An 18774-nucleotide genomic window follows, 5' to 3' on the forward strand; every position below is an offset into this window, starting at 1 on the left:
ATCTCGGAACGATGCTAAAAATCAGGATGCGAAGTAGTAAATTATAGCCTAACATGCTTCAGAGAGTACAAATAGCACAGTTAAAGCAAATAAGCAAGTAACACAGCTAAACATGAGTCTCTAAGCTAGCACAGGTACAAACTCACAGTTAAAATGAACAAGTAAACAAGAAATCTCAATTTAAATACTTCAAGTAGAAACGGATTTACAACAATTAGCTCAAGTACGGGCCGTCGCCTCACGTACGGGGCATTCAAATATTCAAGATCATATCCTAAGGGAAAAAGGTCCCCCACAGACAAGCCACTTACCTCGAACCGACTCAATATCAACTAGAAACCACGCTCTTGCCACGAGTATCCGACTCCAAATGGCCCAAATGTATTCAATTCAATTACACATTGTAAATAACATCGCAAACACCTGGTTTTGCTACTAAATTTAAAGCTACGGCGTGAAATTAGGTGAAATGACCAAAATGCCCTTCAGGCCAACGCCTCGGAATCGAATAATTTTCATATTTTTAGAACCATCGTACCCTGACGAGTCTAACCATATAAAATCTCCCAAATCGGAGGTCAAATGCCCACTCAAAACTCAATAGTTTAGGTAATGAAGTTTTACCCCAAATTAACCAACTTTTGATCCTAAATTCGAATTTCAATGATGTATTTAGCTATATAATGATGAAATATAATGAAAAGGGATCAAGGAAACGTTACCCAATGATTTTACTCTTCAAAACCCACTCAAAATCGCCTTCTCCCGAGCTCTCAATCGANATAATTAAACATTGGAACTGGATTGTTTAGCATTTATTGATGTTATTAAGTCGATTATGTATAGATTCGATTGTGTTGGAGCCAAATTCGAAGGAAAGGCGGTATTTGAGGATTGAATTGGCCGTGGAAGTTCGAGGTAAGTGTTTGGTCTAACCTTAGCTTGAGGGATTAGGAGTTGTGTCCTATTTGCTATTTGTTTCTTGTTGAGTACGACGTATAGGCATGGTGACGAGTATCTATACGTTGGTGTCGAGCATGACCGTGAGTCTTATATTGTGATTTCCATGAATTCGTTGTATTCTTCATGCCTTGGTGAAAATTTCTATTTGTTGTGTAAAGTTGTGAAAAGAATTGTGACCTATGAACATTGAGGAGCGTTGGCTCCAGTTGTATAACGAATTGTGAAAGTATAGGTGATAATTGAACCTCTAGAGCAGTGGCTCGGGTTGTGAAGTGAATTGTGAAGGTGAGAAAGAGAATAGATCATTATGTTGCCCCCTTGCCGGGCTATTGTTGAGTTGTGGTTCCCTTGCATTGTGTTCTTAATTGATATTACGGATACATAGGTTGATGATTCTTTGTGTTAGGTAAGGATTATGGTCATAGCTGAGGTAGTTAGATGTTGGAACAAGTTTGGGTATAGCCGAGGTAGTTAGGTGTTGTAACAAGTCTAGTTATAGCTGAGGTAGTTAGATGTTGGAACAAGTTTGGGTATAGCTGAGTAGGAGTTGAGTTAGGATTGGTTATAGCTGATTCTCCCTTGCCGGGATGTTCGTATTAATATTGTTGTTCCATTATCGGGGAGTTATTATGTTGCTTTTGTTCCCTTGCCGGGATTCCTTGTGATTTTGTGTTGGCTTGTAAATGGGAGCGGGTGGTACGCCCACCACAAAATTTAATAAAATGGGAGCGGGTGGTACGCCTACCACGAAATTTAATGAAATGGGAGCGGGTGGTATGCCTACCACAAGATATAATGAAATGGGAGCGGGTGGTATGCCTACCACGAGATTTAATGAAATGGGAGCGGGTGGTACGGCTACCACAAGATATAATAAAATGGGAGCGGGTGGTACGCCTACCACGAGATTTAATGAAATGGGAGCGGGTGGTACGCCTACCACAAGATATAATGAAATGGGAGCGGGTGGTACGTCTACCACGAGATATAATAAAATGGGAGCGGGTTACCACGAGATATAATAAAATGGTAGCGGGTGGTACGCCTACCACAAGATATGAGAACTGGGATCGGATTGCACGCCTGCAACAAGATGTGAAAAGATAGTGAAATCTGCCTGTTCCTCATTCTTGTTTGTGGTTTGATTTTGATTCCTTTATAGTTCTCTTGATATTCTGTTTCTACCTGTCATTCCCCGAAGCATGTTCCCCCCTCCCATCCTTACTTATTTATTTCTGCTTTACTTTTTGTTGTATATTATATAATTGCACAGGTTTATTTGGTGGTCTGGTCCTAGCCTCGTCACTACTTCGCCGAGGTTAGGCTAGGCACTTACCAGCACATGGGGTCGGCTGTGCTGTTACTACACTTTGCACTCTTTTGTGCAGACCCCAATGTTGTGGACTTTGGACCGCGGTGAGATTGCTGATTCTTGATCATCAGGCGACCCGAGCTAGTCCTGCAGGCGTCCGCAGTCCTTGGCGTCTCCTTCTATCTATTATTCCTGTTTCTTTCATGCATTTCTAGAGACAGTGTTGTATTTATTTCTTTCAGACCTTTATTTGTAGTATTCTTAGACCGTCTATGAAACTGTGACACCAGTTCTGGGTAGTCGAGACTCAAACCGTTGTACTAGGTATTTATGTCCATATAGTTTGTTGCTTTCTTCCGCTTATGTTAAATTCCATTGTTTAAATGTTATTATTATTTTTAAGATTGCTAATGGATATAAAATGAGTAAAAAGGGTAAATTGTGAAATTTATTGGCTTGCCTAGCTCGTACTAGTAGGCGCCATCACGACTCCCGAGGGTGGGAATCCGGGTCGTGACAAGTTGGTATCAAAGCTCTAGGTTATATGGGTCTCACAATTCACAGACAAGCTTAGTAGAGTCTGAGGGATCGGTACAGAGATGTCTGTATTTATCCCCCAGAGGCTACAGAGTTAGGAAAAGTTTCACTTCTATTCTTCCTTGTCGTGCGATTTTTTTCTCTCAATGCTGAATTGAAACCTCTACTCTTGTCCTTTCGCGAATGGCGAGGTCATGTACCGCTTCTTCAGTCGAGCAGCAGCACAGACCGGTGATAGATCAGCTACGTCTTCGGAGGCTTTGTGGAGGTTGGATAGATTTCACCAAGCTCTTCACTACTACTTTCAGCAGTGCATCTTCTGAGGATCCCCGACATAATCTAGACAGTTGTCATGAGGTTCACAGGGACATGGGGATCGTGGAGACCAATGGGGTCGATTTTGCTACTTTTCGCTTGTCTGGATCCGCCAAGACCTGTTGGAGAGATTATTGATAGTCTATACGAGTTAGGTCATCAGCTTTGACTTGAGAACAGTTCACGCAGCTATTTCTGGAGAAGTTTCTCCACATCACTCAGGTAGAGATTCTAGAGGTTGAGGTAAAGGTATTAGAGGTGGAGGTGCAGGTATTGTTCTGGTTTGTGTTAGAGAAGCTTCGGTTTTATTTTGCGTCGTATCTGGTCATACCTAGTGATTATTTGAGTGCCCCTGTTTATGTGTCTACGCCGGTGGGTGATATTATTGTGGTGGATCGCGTCCATTGTTCATGCATAGTGGTTATTGGAGGTCTTGATACTCGTGTAGATTTGCTTCTTCTGGACATGGATGATTTCGGTGTTATATTGCTGATGGATGGGTTATCACCTTACCACGCTATCTTCGACTGTCACGCCAAGACTGTGACCTTAGCTTTACCGGGTTTTTCTCGTTTAGAGTGGAGAGGGACTCCTGGTCATTCTACCCGTAGTGTTATCTCTTATGTGAAGGCTCGACGTATGGTCGAGAAGGGGTGTTTGGCCTATTTGGCATAAGTTCGTGATTCTAGTGCTAAGGTTCCTTCCATAAATTCTGTGCTTGTTGTTCGTGAGTTTCCTGAGGTTTTCCCTTCAAACCTGCCGGGTACGCCACCCGACAGGGATATTGACTTTTGCATTGATTTGGCTCCGGGCACTCAGCCCATTTCTATCCCGTCGTGTCGTATGGCCCCGCCTGAATTGAAAGAGTTGAAGGAGCAGTTGCAAGACTTGCTTGAGAAGGGTTTCATTAGACCCAGTGTTTCGCCTTGGGGTGCGCCGGTGTTGTTTGTTAAGAAGAAGGATGGATCGATGCGAATGTGTATTGATTACCGGCAGTTGAACAAGGTTACAATCAAGAACAAGTATCCATTGCCGAGGATTGATGATTTGTTTCATCAGCTTCAGGGTGCCAAGGTATTTTCAAAGATTGACTTGAGATCTGGCTACCATCAGTTGAGGATTAGGGCATCCGATGTCCCTAAGACAGCTTTTCGCACTCGGTACAGGCATTATGAGTTCTTGGTTATGTCATTCGGGTTGACAAATGCCCCAGCAGCTTTTATGGATTTGATGAACCGAGTGTTCAGGCCTTAATTGGATTCATTCGTGATAGTCTTCATTGATGATATATTGATATATTCCCGCAGCCCCGATGACCAGGTTGACCCAGAAGGGTGCCCAGTTCAAATGGTCGGATGAGTGTGAGGCGAGCTTTCAGAAGCTCAAGACAGCTCTGACTACGGCACCGGTGTTGGTTTTGCCCACAGGTTCAGGGCTTTATACAGTTTATTGTGATGCTTCTCGTATTGGGCTTGGTGCAGTGTTGATGCAGGATGGCAAGGTCATTGCCTATGCTTCGCGGCAGTTGAAGATTCACGAGAAGAACTATCCGGTTCATGATTTGGAGTTGGCAGCCATAGTCCACGCATTGAAGATTTGGAGGCATTATCTGTATGGCGTGGCATGCGAGGTGTTCACGGATCACAAGAGTCTTCAGTATTTGTTCAAGCAAAAGGAGTTGAATTTGAGGCAGAGAAGGCGGTTGGAGTTGCTGAAAGATTATGATATCACCATTCTATATCATCCGGGAAGGGCAAATTGCTTATATTCCGGTCGGTGAGAGACCGCTTGCTTTGGATGTTCAGGCTTTAGCCAATCAGTTCGTGAGACTGGATATTTTTGAGCCCAGTCATGTATTAGCTTGCACGGTCGCTCGTTCTTCATTATTGGAGCGTATCCGAGATCGGCAGTATGATGATCCCCATTCGTGTGTCCTTTGAGACACGGTGCAGCACGGAGGTGCCAAGCAGATTACCTTGGGTGATGATGGAGTTTTGAGATTGTAGGGTCGAGTTTGTGAGCCTAATGTGGATGGACTCCGAGAGTTGATGTATCAGGATTTGCGGCAGCATTATTGGTGGCGGAGAATGAAGAAGGATAGTGTTACATATGTGCCTCGGTGTTCGAATTGTCAGCAGGTTAAGTACGAGCATTAGAGGCCTGGTGGTTTATTTCAGAGGATTGAGCTTCCCGAGTGGAAGTGGGAGCGGGTCACTATGGATTTCGTTGTTGGACTCCCTCAAACCCGAAAGAAGTTCGACGCAGTATGGGTCATTGTTGATAGGCTCACCAAGTCAGCACATTTCATTCCTGTGGCAGTCTCCTATTCATCCGAGAGGTTAGCTGAGATCTATATCCGGGAGATTGTTCGTCTTCATGGTGTGCCTGTGTCTATCATTTCGGATCGAGGTACGCAGTTTACCTCACATTTCTGGAGAGCAGTTCAACGAAAGTTGGGCACACGGGTGAGTTGAGCACAACGTTTCATCCTCAAACGGACGGGCAGTCTGAGCGGACTATTCAGATTTTGGAGGATATGCTCCGAGCTTGTGTCATTGACTTTGGAGGCTCGTGGGATCAGTTCTTGCCTTTAGCAGAGTTTGCCTACAACAACACCTACCAGTCGAGTATCTAGATGGCTCCTTATGAGGCTTTATATGGTAGGCGGTGTCGGTGTTCGGGATGGTTTGAGCCAGGAGAGGCTCGGTTGTTGGGTACGGATCTGGTTCAAGAGGCCTTGGACAAGGTCAGGATCATTCAGGATAGGCTTCGTGCAGCTCAGTCCAGGCAAAAGAGTTATGCAGACCGCAAGGTTCGAGACGTGGCTTTTATGGTCGGTGAGCGGGTGTTGCTCCGAGTGTCGCCTATGAAGGGCGTGATGAGATTTGGGAAGAAGGGCAAGCTTAGCCCTAGGTTCATTGGTCCGTTTGAGATTCTTGATCGAGTGGGAGAGGTGGCTTATAGACTTGCATTGCCGCCGAGCATATCAACCGTGCATCTAGTGTTTCATGTGTCCATGCTTCGGAAATATCACGGCGATCCATCCCATGTGTTAGATTTCAGCACTGTCGAGTTGGACAAGGACTTGTATTACGAGGAAGAGCCGGTGGCTATTCTAGACCGGCAGGTTCGTCAGTTGAGGTCGAAGAGTTTTCCTTCTGATTGTGTTCAATGGAGAGGTCAGCCTCCTAAGGCATCGACCTGGGAGTCCGAGTCTGATATGTGGAGCCGTTATCCTAATCTTTTCCCCGACTCAGGTGCTTCCTTCTTCTGTCCGTTCGAGGACGAACGATTGTTTTAGAGGTGGAGAATGTGACGACCCAAAGTGTCATCACCTATTTTTAATTGAATTCTGTGTCCCCGAGGCCTTGAAAACCTCATGTAAGTTGCCTTGATTTTGCGTGCGCAGTCAGCGCGCATAGCCGGAAAGCTTAAATATGAAATTCTGTGAAAAATGCTATGTTTTGATGTTAAAATGAATAAATTTGACTTTGGTCAACATTTTGGTCAAACGGACCCGGACCCGTGATTTGACGGTCCCGGAGGGTCCGTAAGAAAATATAGACCTGGGCGTATGCCCGGAATCGAATTCCGAGGTCCCGAGCCCGAGAAATCAATTTTTAGAAAAATTATTTTCTGGAAATGTTTAAGAAAATTGGAAATGAAATTTGATTAGAACATGTTAGTATCGGGACCGTATTTTGGTTCCGGTGCCCGGTACAGGTCTTATATATGAACTAAGATGTTTCTGTGAAATTTGGTGAAAAACGGATGTCATTTGACGTGATTCGGACTTGAATTGCAAAAATTGATGTTTTAAGAAGTTTGAGAAAATTCTTTGATTTTGAGGTTTAATTCGATGTTCATGATGTTATTTTGGCGATTTGATCGCATGAACAAGTCTGTATGATGTTTTTGAGTTAGTATGTATGTTTAGTTTGGAGCCCCGAGGGCTCGGGTGAGTTTCGGATAGGCGTCGGAGTGTTTTTTTGGACTTAGAAAATCTAATGTTTTTGCTGGTTGCTGGTGTCCAGGTTTTTGTTCTATGCGATCGCATAGGAATGTCCGCGATCGCATAGAGTTAATTTTGGTAGTCATCAATTTGTTATATGTGATCGCATTGATTCCTCCGCGATCGCATAGAGTAAATTTTGGTAGTCATCAATTTGTTCTATGCGATCCATTGATTCTTCCGCGATCGCATAGAGTTAATTTTTTTAGTCATCAATTTGTTCTATGCGATCGCATTGATTCTTCCGCGATCGCATAGAGTTAATTTTGGTAGTCATCAATTTGTTCTATGCGATCGTATTGATTCCTCCGCGGTCGCATGGAGTAAAAATTCGCCCAGTTATTTTAAGTTCTAAAAACAGAATGCATTACGGGATTCTCATTATTTTTCACAACTTCTTCTTCTCCAAAGCTCTTAGGCGATTTTTGAAGCATTTCTTCACCAAAACTTCTTGGGTAAGTAATCTTTAACTTGTTTTCTTCCACTTTCATCAACACCCACTAGATTTCTAGGCCTAAAATATGGAAATAAAGGTAGAAAATTAGGGGTTTGGGTAGAACTAGGGCTTTTTGATTAATGGTGATATAGACCTCGTTTTGGGGTCGAATTTGAAAACAAATTATATATTCGGGCTAGTGGGTGAATGGGTGATTTGATTTTGGTCCGAACCTCGTGTTTTGACCAAATGGGCTCGGGTCAATTTTTGGGTTTTTGGGAAGAATGATTGGAAAGCTATAATTAAACATTGGAGCTGGATTGTTTAGCATTTATTGATGTTATTAAGTCGATTATGTATAGATTTGATTGTGTTGGAGCCGAATCCGAAAGGAAAAGCGGCGTTCGATGCTTGAGTTGGCCCTGAAAGTTCGAAGTAAGTGTTTGGTCTAACCTTAGCTTGAGGGATTAGGAGTTGTGTCCTATTTGCTATTTGTTTCTTGTTGAGTACGACGTATAGGCATGGTGACGAGTATCTATATGTTGGTGTCGAGCATGACCGTGAGTCTTATATTGAGATTTCCATGAATTCGTTGTATTATTCATGCCTTGGTGAGAATTTCTATTTGTTGTGTAAAGTTGTGAAAAGAATTGTGACTTATGAACATTGAGGAGCGTTGGCTCCACTTGTATAACGAATTATGAAAGTATAGGTGATAATTGAACCTCTATAGCAGTGGCTCGAGTTGGGAAGTGAATTGTGAAGTAAAACTGAGAAGGAGAAGAGATCATTATGTTGCCCCCTTGCCGGGCTATTGCTGAGTTGTGGTTCCCTTGCATTGTGTTCTTAATTGATATTACGGATACTTAGGTTGATGATTCTTTGTGTTAGGTAAGGATTATGGTCATAGCTGAGGTAGTTAGATGTTGGAACAAGTTTGGGTATAGCCGAGGTAGTTAGGTGTTGTAACAAGTCTAGTTATAGCTGAGGTAGTTAGATGTTGGAACAAGTTTGGGTATAGCTTAGTAGGAGTTGAGTTAGGATTGGTTATAGCTGATTCTCCCTTGCCGGGATGTTTGTCTTGATATTGTTGTTCCCTTATCGGGGAGTTATTATGTTGCTTTTGTTCCCTTGTCGGGATTCCTTGTGATTTTGTGTCGGCTTGTAAATGGGAGCAGGTGGTACGCCTACCACAAGATTTAATGAAATGGGAGCGGGTGGTACGCCTACCACGAGATTTAATGAAATGGGAGCGGGTGGTATGCCTACCACAAGATATAATGAAATGGGAGCGGGTGGTACGCCTACCACGAGATATAATAAAATGGGAGCGGGTGGTACGCCTACCACAAGATATGAGAACTGGGATCGAGTTGCACGCCTGCAACAAGATGTGAAAAGAAAGTGAAATCTGCCTTTGTTTTCCTCATTCTTGTTAGTGGTTTGATTTTGATTCCTTTATAGTTCTCTTGATATTCTGTTTCTACCTGTCATTCCCTGAAGCATGTTTCCCCCTCCCATCCTTACTTGTTTATTTCTGCTTTACATTCCGTTGTATATTATATAATTGCACAGGTTAATTTGGTGGTCTGGTCCTAGCCTTGTCACTACTTCGCCGAGGTTAGGCTAGGCACTTACCAGCACATGGAGTCGGTTGTGCTGATACTACACTCTGCACTCTTTTGTGCAGACCCTAGTGTTGTGGACTTTGGACCGCAGTGAGATTGCTGATTCTTGATCATCAGGCGACCCGAGGTAGTCCTGCAGGCGTCCGCAGGCCTTGGCGTCTCCTTCTATCTATTATTCCTATTTCTTTCATGCATTTCTAGAGACAGTGTTGTATTTATTTCTTTTAGACCTTTAATTGTAGTATTCTTAGACCGTTTGTGAAACTGTGACACCAGTTCAGGGTAGTCGAGACTCAAACCGTTGTACTAGGTATTTATGTCCATATAGTTTGTTGCTTTCTTCCGCTTATGTTAAATTCCGTTGTTTAAATGTTATTATTATTTTTAAAATTGCTAATGGATATAAAATGAGTAAAAAGGGTAAATTGTGAAATTAATTGGCTTGCCTAGCTCGTACTAGTAGGCGCCATCACGACTCCCGAGGGTGGGAATCCAGGTCGTGACAAATTTGTATCAAAGCTCTAGGTTACATGGGTCTCACAGTTCACAGACAAGCTTGGTAGAGTCTGAGGGATCGGTACGGAGACGTCTGTATTTATCCCCAGAGGCTACAGAGTTAGGAAAAGTTTCACTTCTATTCTTCCTTGTCGTGCGATTTTGTTCTCTCAATACTGAATTGAAACCTCTAATCTTGTCCTTTCACGAAGGGCGAGGTCATGTACCGCTTCTTCAGTCGAGCAGCAGCACAGACCAGTGATAGATCAGCTATGTCTTCGGAGGCTTTGTGGAGGTTGGATAGGTTTCACCAAGCTCTTCACTACTACTTTCAGCGGTGCATCTTCTGAGGATCCCCGACATTATCTAGACAGTTGTCATGAGGTTCACAGGGACATGGGGATCGTGGAGACCAATGGGGTCGATTTTGCTACTTTTCGCTTGTCTGGATCCGCCAAGACCTGTTGGAGAGATTATTGATTGGCTATACCAGTTAGGTCATCATCTTTGACTTGAGAACAGTTTACGCAGCTATTTCTGGAGAAGTTTCTCCACATCACTCAGGTAGAGATGCTAGAGGTGGAGGTAAAGGTATTAGAGGTGGAGGTGCAGGTATTGTTCTGGTTTGTGTTAGAGAAGCTTCGGTTTTATTTTGCGTCGTATCTGGTCATGCCTAGTGATTCTTTGAGTGCCCCTGTTTATGTGTCTACGCCGGTGGGTGATATTATTATGGTGGATCGCGTCCATTGTTCATGTATAGTGGTTATTGGAGGTCTTGAGACTCGTGTAGATTTGCTTCTTCTGGACATGGATGATTTCGGTGTTATATTGCTAATGGACGGGTTATCACCTTACCACGCTATCTTCGACTGTCACGCCAAGACTGTGACCTTAGCTTTACCAGGTTTGCCTCGTTTAGAGTGGAGAAGGACTCCTGGTCATTCTACCCGTAGTGTTATCTCTTATGTGAAGGCTCGGCGTATGGTCGAGAAGGGGTGTTTGGCCTATTTGGCATATGTTCATGATTCTAGTGCTGAGGTTCCTTCCATAAATTCTGTGCATGTTGTTCGTGAGTTTCCTGAGGTTTTCCCTTCATACCTGTCGGGTACGCCACCCGACAGGGATATTGACTTTTGCATTGATTTGGCTTTCGGGCACTCAGCCCATTTCTATCCCGTCGTGTCTTGTGGCCCCGCCTGAATTGAAAGAGTTGAAGGAGCAGTTGCAAGACTTGCTTGAGAAGGGTTTCATTAGACCCAGTGTTTTGCCTTGGGGTGCGCCGGTGTTGTTTGTTAAGAAGAAGGATGGATCGATGCGAATGTGTATTGATTACCGGCAGTTGAACAAGGTTACAATCAAGAACAAGTATCCATTGCCGAGGATTGATGATTTGTTTCATCAGCTTCAGGGTGCCAAGGTATTTTCAAAGATTGACTTGAGATCTGGCTACAATCAGTTGAGGATTAGGGCATCCGATGTCCCTAAGACAGCTTTCCGCACTCGATACGGGCATTATGAGTTCTTGGTTATGTCATTCGGGTTGACAAATTCCCCAGCAGCTTTTATGGATTTGATGAACCGAGTGTTTAGGCCTTAATTGGATTTGTTCGTGATAGTCTTCATTGATGATATATTGATATATTCCCGCAACCCCGATGACCAGGTTGACCCAGAAGGGTGCCCAGTTCAGATGGTCGGATGAGTGTGAGGCGAGCTTTCGGAAACTCAAGATAGCTCTGACTACGGCACCGGTGTTGGTTTTGCCCACAGGTTCAGGGCTTTATACAGTTTATTGTGATGCTTCTCGTATTGGGCTTGGTGCAGTGTTGATGCAGGATGGCAAGGTCATTGCCTATGCTTCGCGGCAGTTGAAGATTCAAGAGAAGAACTTTCCGGTTCATGATTTGGAGTTGGCAGCCATAGTCCACGCATTGAAGATTTGGAGGCATTATCTGTATGGCGTGGCATGCGAGGTGTTCACGGATCACAAGAGTCTTCAGTATTTGTTCAAGCAAAAGGAGTTGAATCTGAGGCAGAGAAGGCGGTTGGAGTTGTTGAAAGATTATGATATCACCATTCTATATCATCCGGGAAGGGCCAATGTAGTGGCCGATGCTTTGAGTAGAAAGTCAGCCAGTATGGGCAGTCTTGCTTATATTCCGGTCGGTGAGAGACCGCTTGCTTTGGATGTTCATGCTTTAGCCAATCAGTTCGTGAGACTGGATATTTTTGAGCCCAGTCGTGTGTTAGCTTGCACGGTCGCTCGTTCTTCATTATTGGAGCGTATCCGATATCGGCAGTATGATGATCCCCATTCGTGTGTCCTTGGAGACACGGTGCAGCACGGAGGTGCCAAGCAGATTACCTTGGGTGATGATGGAGTTTTGAGATTGCAGGGTCGAGTTTGTGAGCCTAATGTGGATGGACTACGAGAGTTGATGTATCAGGATTTGCGGCAGCATTATTGGTGGCGGAGAATGAAGAAGGATATTGTTGCATATGTGGCTCGGTGTTTGAATTGTCAGCAGGTTAAGTACGAGCATCAGAGGCCTGGTGGTTTATTTCAGAGGATTGAGCTTCCCGAGTGGAAGTGGGAGCGGGTCACTATGGATTTCGTTGTTGGACTCCCGCAAACCCGAAAGAAGTTCGATGCAGTATGGGTCATTGTTGATAGGCTGACCAAGTCAGCGCATTTCATTCCTGTGGCAGTCTCCTATTCATCCGAGAGGTTAGTTGAGATCTATATTCGGGAGATTGTTCGTCTTCATGGTGTGCCTGTGTCTATCATTTCGGATCGAGGTACGCAGTTTACCTCACATTTCTGGATTGCAGTTCAGCGAGAGTTGGGCACACGGGTGGTTGAGCACAACGTTTCATCCTCAGACGGACGGGCAGTCTGAGCGGACTATTCAGATTTTGGAGGATATGCTCCGAGCTTGTGTCATTGACTTTGGAGGCTCGTGGGATCAGTTCTTGCCTTTAGCAGAGTTTGCCTACAACAACAGCTACCAATCGAGTATCCAGATGGCTCCTTATGAGGCTTTATATGGTAGGCGGTGTCGGTCTCCGGTCGGATGGTTTGATCCGGGAGAGGCTCGGTTGTTGGCTACGGATCTGGTTCAGGAGGCATTGGACAAGGTCAGGATCATTCAGGATAGGCTTCGTACAACTCAGTCCAGGCAGAAGAGTTATGCAGACCGCAAGGTTCGAGATGTGGCTTTTATGGTCGGTGAGCGGGTGTTGCTCCGGGTGTCGCCTATGAAGGGCGTGATGAGATTTGGGAAGAAGGCCAAGCTTAGCCCTAGGTTCATTGGTCCGTTTGAGATTCTTGATCGAGTGGGAGAGGTGGCTTATAGACATGCATTGCCGCCGAGCTTATCAGTCGTGCATCCAGTATTTCATGTGTCCATGCTTCGGAAATATCACGGCGATCCATCCCATGTGTTAGATTTCAGCACTGTCAAGTTGGACAAGGACTTGTCTTACGAGGAAGAGCCGGTGGCTATTCTAGACCGGCAGGTTCGTCAGTTGAGGTCGAAGAGTTTTCCTTCTGATTGTGTTCAATGGAGAGGTCAGCCTCCTGAGGCATCGACCTGGGAGTCCGAGTCCGATATGTGGAGCCGTTATCCTCATCTTTTCCTCGACTCAGGTACTTTCTTCTTCTGTCCGTTTGAGGACTAACGGTTGTTTTAGAGGTGGAGAATGTGACGACCCAAAGGGTCATCACCTGTTTTTAATTGAATTCTGTGTCCCCGAGTCCTTGAAAACCTCATTTAGAGTTGTCTCGATTTGCGTGCGCAGTCAGGGCGTGTACACTACAAGAAAATAGGGCTTTAGCGAGGGGAAATATGGTCTTTAAAAGCCCAATTCCGGTCGTTATAAGTTGATAACGACCGGAAAAAATCTGATCGTCACCGGTCGTTTAAAGTCCCGACGTTAAAAGTTAACGACCGGCTTACAATCCGGTCGTTAAAGGATCTTTAGCGACGACATAATTTTCGGTCGTTAAACATACTTTTTAACAACAGGATTTTCCCCTCGCTAATTTGTTATCCGGTCGTTAAATGTCTTTAATGACAACAATGTATTAAGTGAATTCAAGTGCTTTTAGCGACCGATATTCCATTCGTTAATTGTATAATTACTTTTAAAAACTCTCTTCGTTGATAGTCATTTATCTATTTGAAAAACCTGTCGCTAAAAAGTTTTAATGACCACTTTTTTCTTCGCTAATATGAAAATTTAAATTATGTGAATAGTAATAATTATTTATATTCTTTCATACACGCGCTCAACAACATTGGAAAATAAACCAAATACTTGATATCTTATTAATACAAAGAACTAAAGTATCATATTTACCAGAAACCAATCCAAATTGTAAGAAACCCATCTTACTGAAACAATGAAAAGTAGAAATAACGCAAACCCATCCAAGAGACAACTGGAAGCATAAAGTGAGATGAGTTAATCATCATTTTTAATAATTCCTAAAAAAAAAAGTAAAATCGCAGCATATATATATATACAGAAGACGGTGTCTTTAAACCATCGCCGACGAACCAAAAACCTCTTGTACTTCAACTTGCTCTACACTTTCTTCAAGGATAGATTCTTCGAGCTTCATGTTTTTGATCTGTTAAAATAACAAATTCACGCCAATTTAATAACAAAGAATAAACAACTAAAGAAGAAAATGAGCATGTTAAAGGGAAAATGTATCAACAGCCAGTTAATATGAATTAATTACTTCTATTCGTCAGAACAAGCAAATATGACAATATTAGCAAAAGGCTCGATTGAAGAACAAATAAGAATCTATTCTTGATAAGTAACTACACAAATAAGAAAGAATCCCATGACCGATAAGGCCGTGATGACAAGACCAAACAACTTGCATTTCAAAAAGAAAAAGGATAACAACCTCTGCACAAAAACCCCTGGTCCATCAGAAATCATTGACAGCATGAAGGCCCTTGCTCTCCATGCTTGTATAGCAAAATTTTAGAAGATACATTACGCCTGGTGTTTATAAGGAGTCTCCTAAGTGTTTCTAGAGATTTAAATAACCGTAGAAAATATACAGAACCTCTAGTATAAGAGAACCCTTAATTTGTCTAATTAGAAAATTATTGAATATTGAAATGAAATGGGTATCGATATGGAGGATTCATATAACTGACCTCAACTAGTAAAAATATAAGCTTCTGATCGATAACCTGGTCACTAGTAATTTGTCTAACCTGGTCACTAGTAAAATTATAAGCTTCTGATCAATAACCAAGAGAAATAACCCAAAGTTCGACCAAAAAGTATGCGGTATATTTCCAGGACATTAGCCACATGTCATTGTGGACACTTATCAATACAACATTACCAACGGATTATCAAATCCAACTTACCAGAGGTGTGGCCTAGGGGCTAATAAAGTGGGTTGAGAACAATGAGGTCTCAGATCCAAATCCCCATGAGGCAAAAAAAAACTAGGTGATTTTTTCCCATCTGTCCAGGCCTTGGTGGACAAAGTTATCCAATACTTGTGATGGTGGGAGGTAACAAGTACTCCGTGGAATTAGTCGAGGCGGCGACAAACTGGCCCGGACACCACAATTACTAAAAAAGAAAGTATTTCTCCAAAGAAGATAACTCTAATTGTATTGCCAGAATAGTATTTGCATTTAAATAGCCTCACGAAATACAAGGCCATCCTTATTCCTTAAGGCACTATCATTTAACTAGGGTGAAGACAAAGACAAGCAGGGGCCAGATAGTACTAACAACTACTTGTTAACAGATACATATCATTAAGAACACCATTTTCAGCAGGAATAGCAATCAATAAGCAGACAATATAATGAAACCCCAAACTTGAAACAACACGACTCGGACCAATATACAGAAGTGAACAATATCAAGATAGACGATACTCTTGAATGAAAAGGAGATGATGGGTATGAAACCACGCCTGTTGTATTATTGGCTTTCTTAATTATATTGAGTATATATGCAAGCACAATCGCCAAAGAGCTACAACATAGCAACTGTACCAACAGTTGAAAACCTTTGGTAATAATTTACTCTAATATAAAGTTTCAGTAGGCCAAAAGATCATAATAGACCGTCTCGAAATACTCTCAGAAAATTGATGTCCGGCCATCGTGTTGTTCAGGTTCTTCTATGCATCTAGCGCTTGCATTTACCCCAAGTTCAAACAACTTGAAACAAATGTCAGCTTGAAAGAATCTGATGCATGGCCAGCAGAGGTTTATTTCCTAAAAATACTGTGTTTCCTTACTTTGCCATTAAGTAATTCCAAAATAAAGGTTTTTAACTTTTCCTTGGTTTGGGTATGGCCTCAATATCTCAAGCAAATTCTACAAATAAGGTGCCGATTTCTAAGGAGCAATTAACTGTTACAAATGAATTCTTGCGCAATCATAAGATTTGGGCCTATCAAGTAGAAGAGGATGAATAAGATGAGATGGAAAACGACAACTCGCACGGCATGTTAGAGTAAAATAGGATTTTCAATGTACTAACCCGTTATATGATTCAATCTATTGATCACTTGAAGATGGTGATGAAGGCTGATCAAACACTATCTTTGCAAGTTGTGCGTATTTACTCCCTAGGTCATCATATTACTCGCTAGCCCTTCCAAACGTCCTTTTAGTGATTCATTTTCTTTTACAGTAGCATTCAGCTTTTCCAACAATGCAGCTTTAGAGGAGTTACCACCTTTCAACTCCTTAGATGTTATCCCACCACCAAATCCAACTACATGACTCTTTCGTTGAGGTCCGAAGCACCTTTCTACAACCTCAATGTTTGTAAGAGACGATTCAGATTGTACCAATTCCTTGATTTTATCCTGTAAAATAAAAAATTATATAATTAAAATAATACAATACAATAAATAAATAAATAATATAAATTGAAATTTATCAATAAACATACATATTTCTCACTGGTTTCAGGTTCGACAAGCTTGTTGTTCTTCTTACGAGTCTCAAAAAAAATAGTTGCCACATCTGGTGGATTACCATCTTTACCTCCCTTCACATTACAATAAACAAGTCAAAGAAATCTTTGTAACAAAGATGAGGTTTCTTAATAGAATTATAAGATTTACTCACCAATTCATAAATGATCTCCCTAATTGGTTTACTACCCGTACGATGAGGCATGCTCAACTTACTATAGGTTCGAAGTTGGAGGCTAATGTTGCATTGAATGCAACTGGTGATCGACCTACTGTTGGGGCTCCTAAATCTACTGCTGCACTTGTTGATGTAGTACAGTAGGTTTTTTAGCTACTGTTACACAAGATGAGGGGCAGGAACATGAAGGAGTTAATGCAAGAAAGGTTTAAGCCCAAATGCACACACTTTTGTACCATCCGGGCAGCAGCAAATTGCAAATTGCAACAGTTTACTTGCTGCTCTACCCTTAGGAACTGAAAACTCGCCTCATCTCAAACTAATGTGATAAAGCATCTAATTCATTGATAGAAAAAGGCTCTTCCACAAAAACTCTTCAAGAGCTTCATGGTGATAGTCACATAGGTCAAGTTGGATAGAGTTTAAGAGCTTCCCTTACTGTTCTGTTCTCACTAATACTGGATGGGTCAACACTTTATTTTACTTCACATTTTCAGAACATTATATATTTTGAATTTTGAGACAATATTGTTATTGTTATAGGTATTTCAGAATTTCATTATTAACATAAGATATTCAAAAACCACAATTTCCTGTACACAGAACATCCTTTCCCTCTGAGCTACTTCACCTGCAACACCAATAACTCTCACCTTAATATGATTCTTCATTTGGGTTATTATCTCACTTAATAACTATTGAGTTTGAACAGAGATTAAGAATGTGAACTCAGAATAAGCAATGAGAGCAAGAGATTGCTTTGGACAATTGAATTGGAAACCATGTCTGAATGGGTAAGATCATTCCAGAAGAATGTAAACAATCCTAATTAGGCAACAAACTCTTGGAAAAATTTTGAGAGCATGAACGAAGAGTAGGGACATGTTCATCTCAGTCGAAAGGATGCAGAAATCAGATCTGGCAAGAGAATCAAAGAAATTGGAACATAAATTACAACATTCAAATAGAGAAGCAAAGTACAGCAAGTAGTAAGGCCGAGAAAGTAACCACTATTAAACCATAACACTAGGTGAGCATTTGATTGTTCTGACTGTTTCACTAAAAAAATTCCATTCAAGAAGCTCAACAGATGCCTTTTCTGCGAAATTATTACTCAATTCACATAGAAAAGGGTAAAATTTGAACCTTACCGTGATGAGAAGAACCTCAAAGATGTTTGTCAATGTGACCAGCAGCTTCGTTGCTTTCAAAATAGAGGTTTAGGTTTATACGAACTGTCTAATGGAATTAGGGCTTTTTCCTTTTTTTTAGGGTGGGGTGGGGGTGGGGTGGGAGATTTGGCGGAATTTGGGTTTGGGAAAAAAGTGGGAAAATTTAGCGCCACATTTTTTATTAATTAATAATTATTTAACAACCGGCTGTGTTATATTTTAACGGCCGAATATTATCCCCTCGTTGATATTGAGCTAAAAATTAGTTTTAACGACCGGATAAAAATTTGGTTGTTAAAAATATTCTTATAACGACCAGTTTTATGTCCCTTCGATAAGAAATGGTCGTTAAAAATCAAATTTCTTGTTGTGGTAGCCGGAAAGCTTAAATATGAAATTCTGTGAAAAATGCTAAGTATTGATGTTAAAATGAATAAATTTGACTTTGGTCAACATTTTGGGCAAACGGTCCCGGACCTGTGATTTGATGGTCCCGGAGGGTCCGTAGCAAAATATGGGACCTGGTCTTATGCCCGAAATCGAATTCCGAGGTCCCGAGCCCGAGAAATGAATTTTTAGAAAAATTGTTTTCTGGAAATGTTTAAGAAAATTGGAAATAAAATTTGATTAGAACATGTTAGTATCGGGCCTGTATTTTGGTTCCGGCGCCCGGTACAGGTCTTATATATGATCTAAGATGTTTCTATGAAATTTGGTGAAAAACGGATGTTATTTGACGTGATT

The 18774-nt window shown here is 42.0% G+C and overlaps 1 protein-coding gene across 2 annotated transcripts; it reads right to left on the reverse strand.

The window, feature by feature from the left end:
* LOC109208172 lies at window positions 13999-18114 on the reverse strand. 2 transcript variants are annotated; one of them, XR_002065113.1, is made up of 4 exons: window positions 18010-18114; window positions 16656-16754; window positions 16239-16569; window positions 13999-14334 (listed from the first exon to the last, which is right to left on the reverse strand). XR_002065113.1 is itself a non-coding variant. In XM_019371229.1 (4 exons), exons 1-3 carry the CDS (start codon window positions 16883-16885, stop codon window positions 16327-16329), a joined length of 393 nt encoding a protein of 130 aa, XP_019226774.1. In that variant the 5' UTR covers window positions 16886-18003; the 3' UTR covers window positions 13999-14334; window positions 16239-16326. The 2 variants fall into 2 exon arrangements, 1 of the variants encoding a protein (XP_019226774.1); XM_019371229.1 differs by lacking the exon at window positions 18010-18114 and adding an exon at window positions 16835-18003.

Source organism: Nicotiana attenuata, chromosome 2 (genome assembly GCF_001879085.1).
Source record: "Nicotiana attenuata strain UT chromosome 2, NIATTr2, whole genome shotgun sequence".
Classification (NCBI taxonomy): Eukaryota; Viridiplantae; Streptophyta; class Magnoliopsida; order Solanales; family Solanaceae; genus Nicotiana; species Nicotiana attenuata.

What these genes read in the sequence shown, in the direction of transcription:
- LOC109208172 (XM_019371229.1), bottom strand. Translation starts at nt 16,885, where the DNA reads ATGCCTCATCGTACGGGTAGTAAACCAATTAGGGAGATCATTTATGAA. An exon ending in GGGAGATCATTTATGAATTG is followed by an intron (nt 16,755 to 16,834) that starts GTGAGTAAATCT and finishes TGTAATGTGAAG; the next exon opens with GGAGGTAAAGATGGTAATCC. An exon ending in CTGAAACCAGTGAGAAATAT is followed by an intron (nt 16,570 to 16,655) that starts GTATGTTTATTG and finishes TTTATTTTACAG; the next exon opens with GATAAAATCAAGGAATTGGT.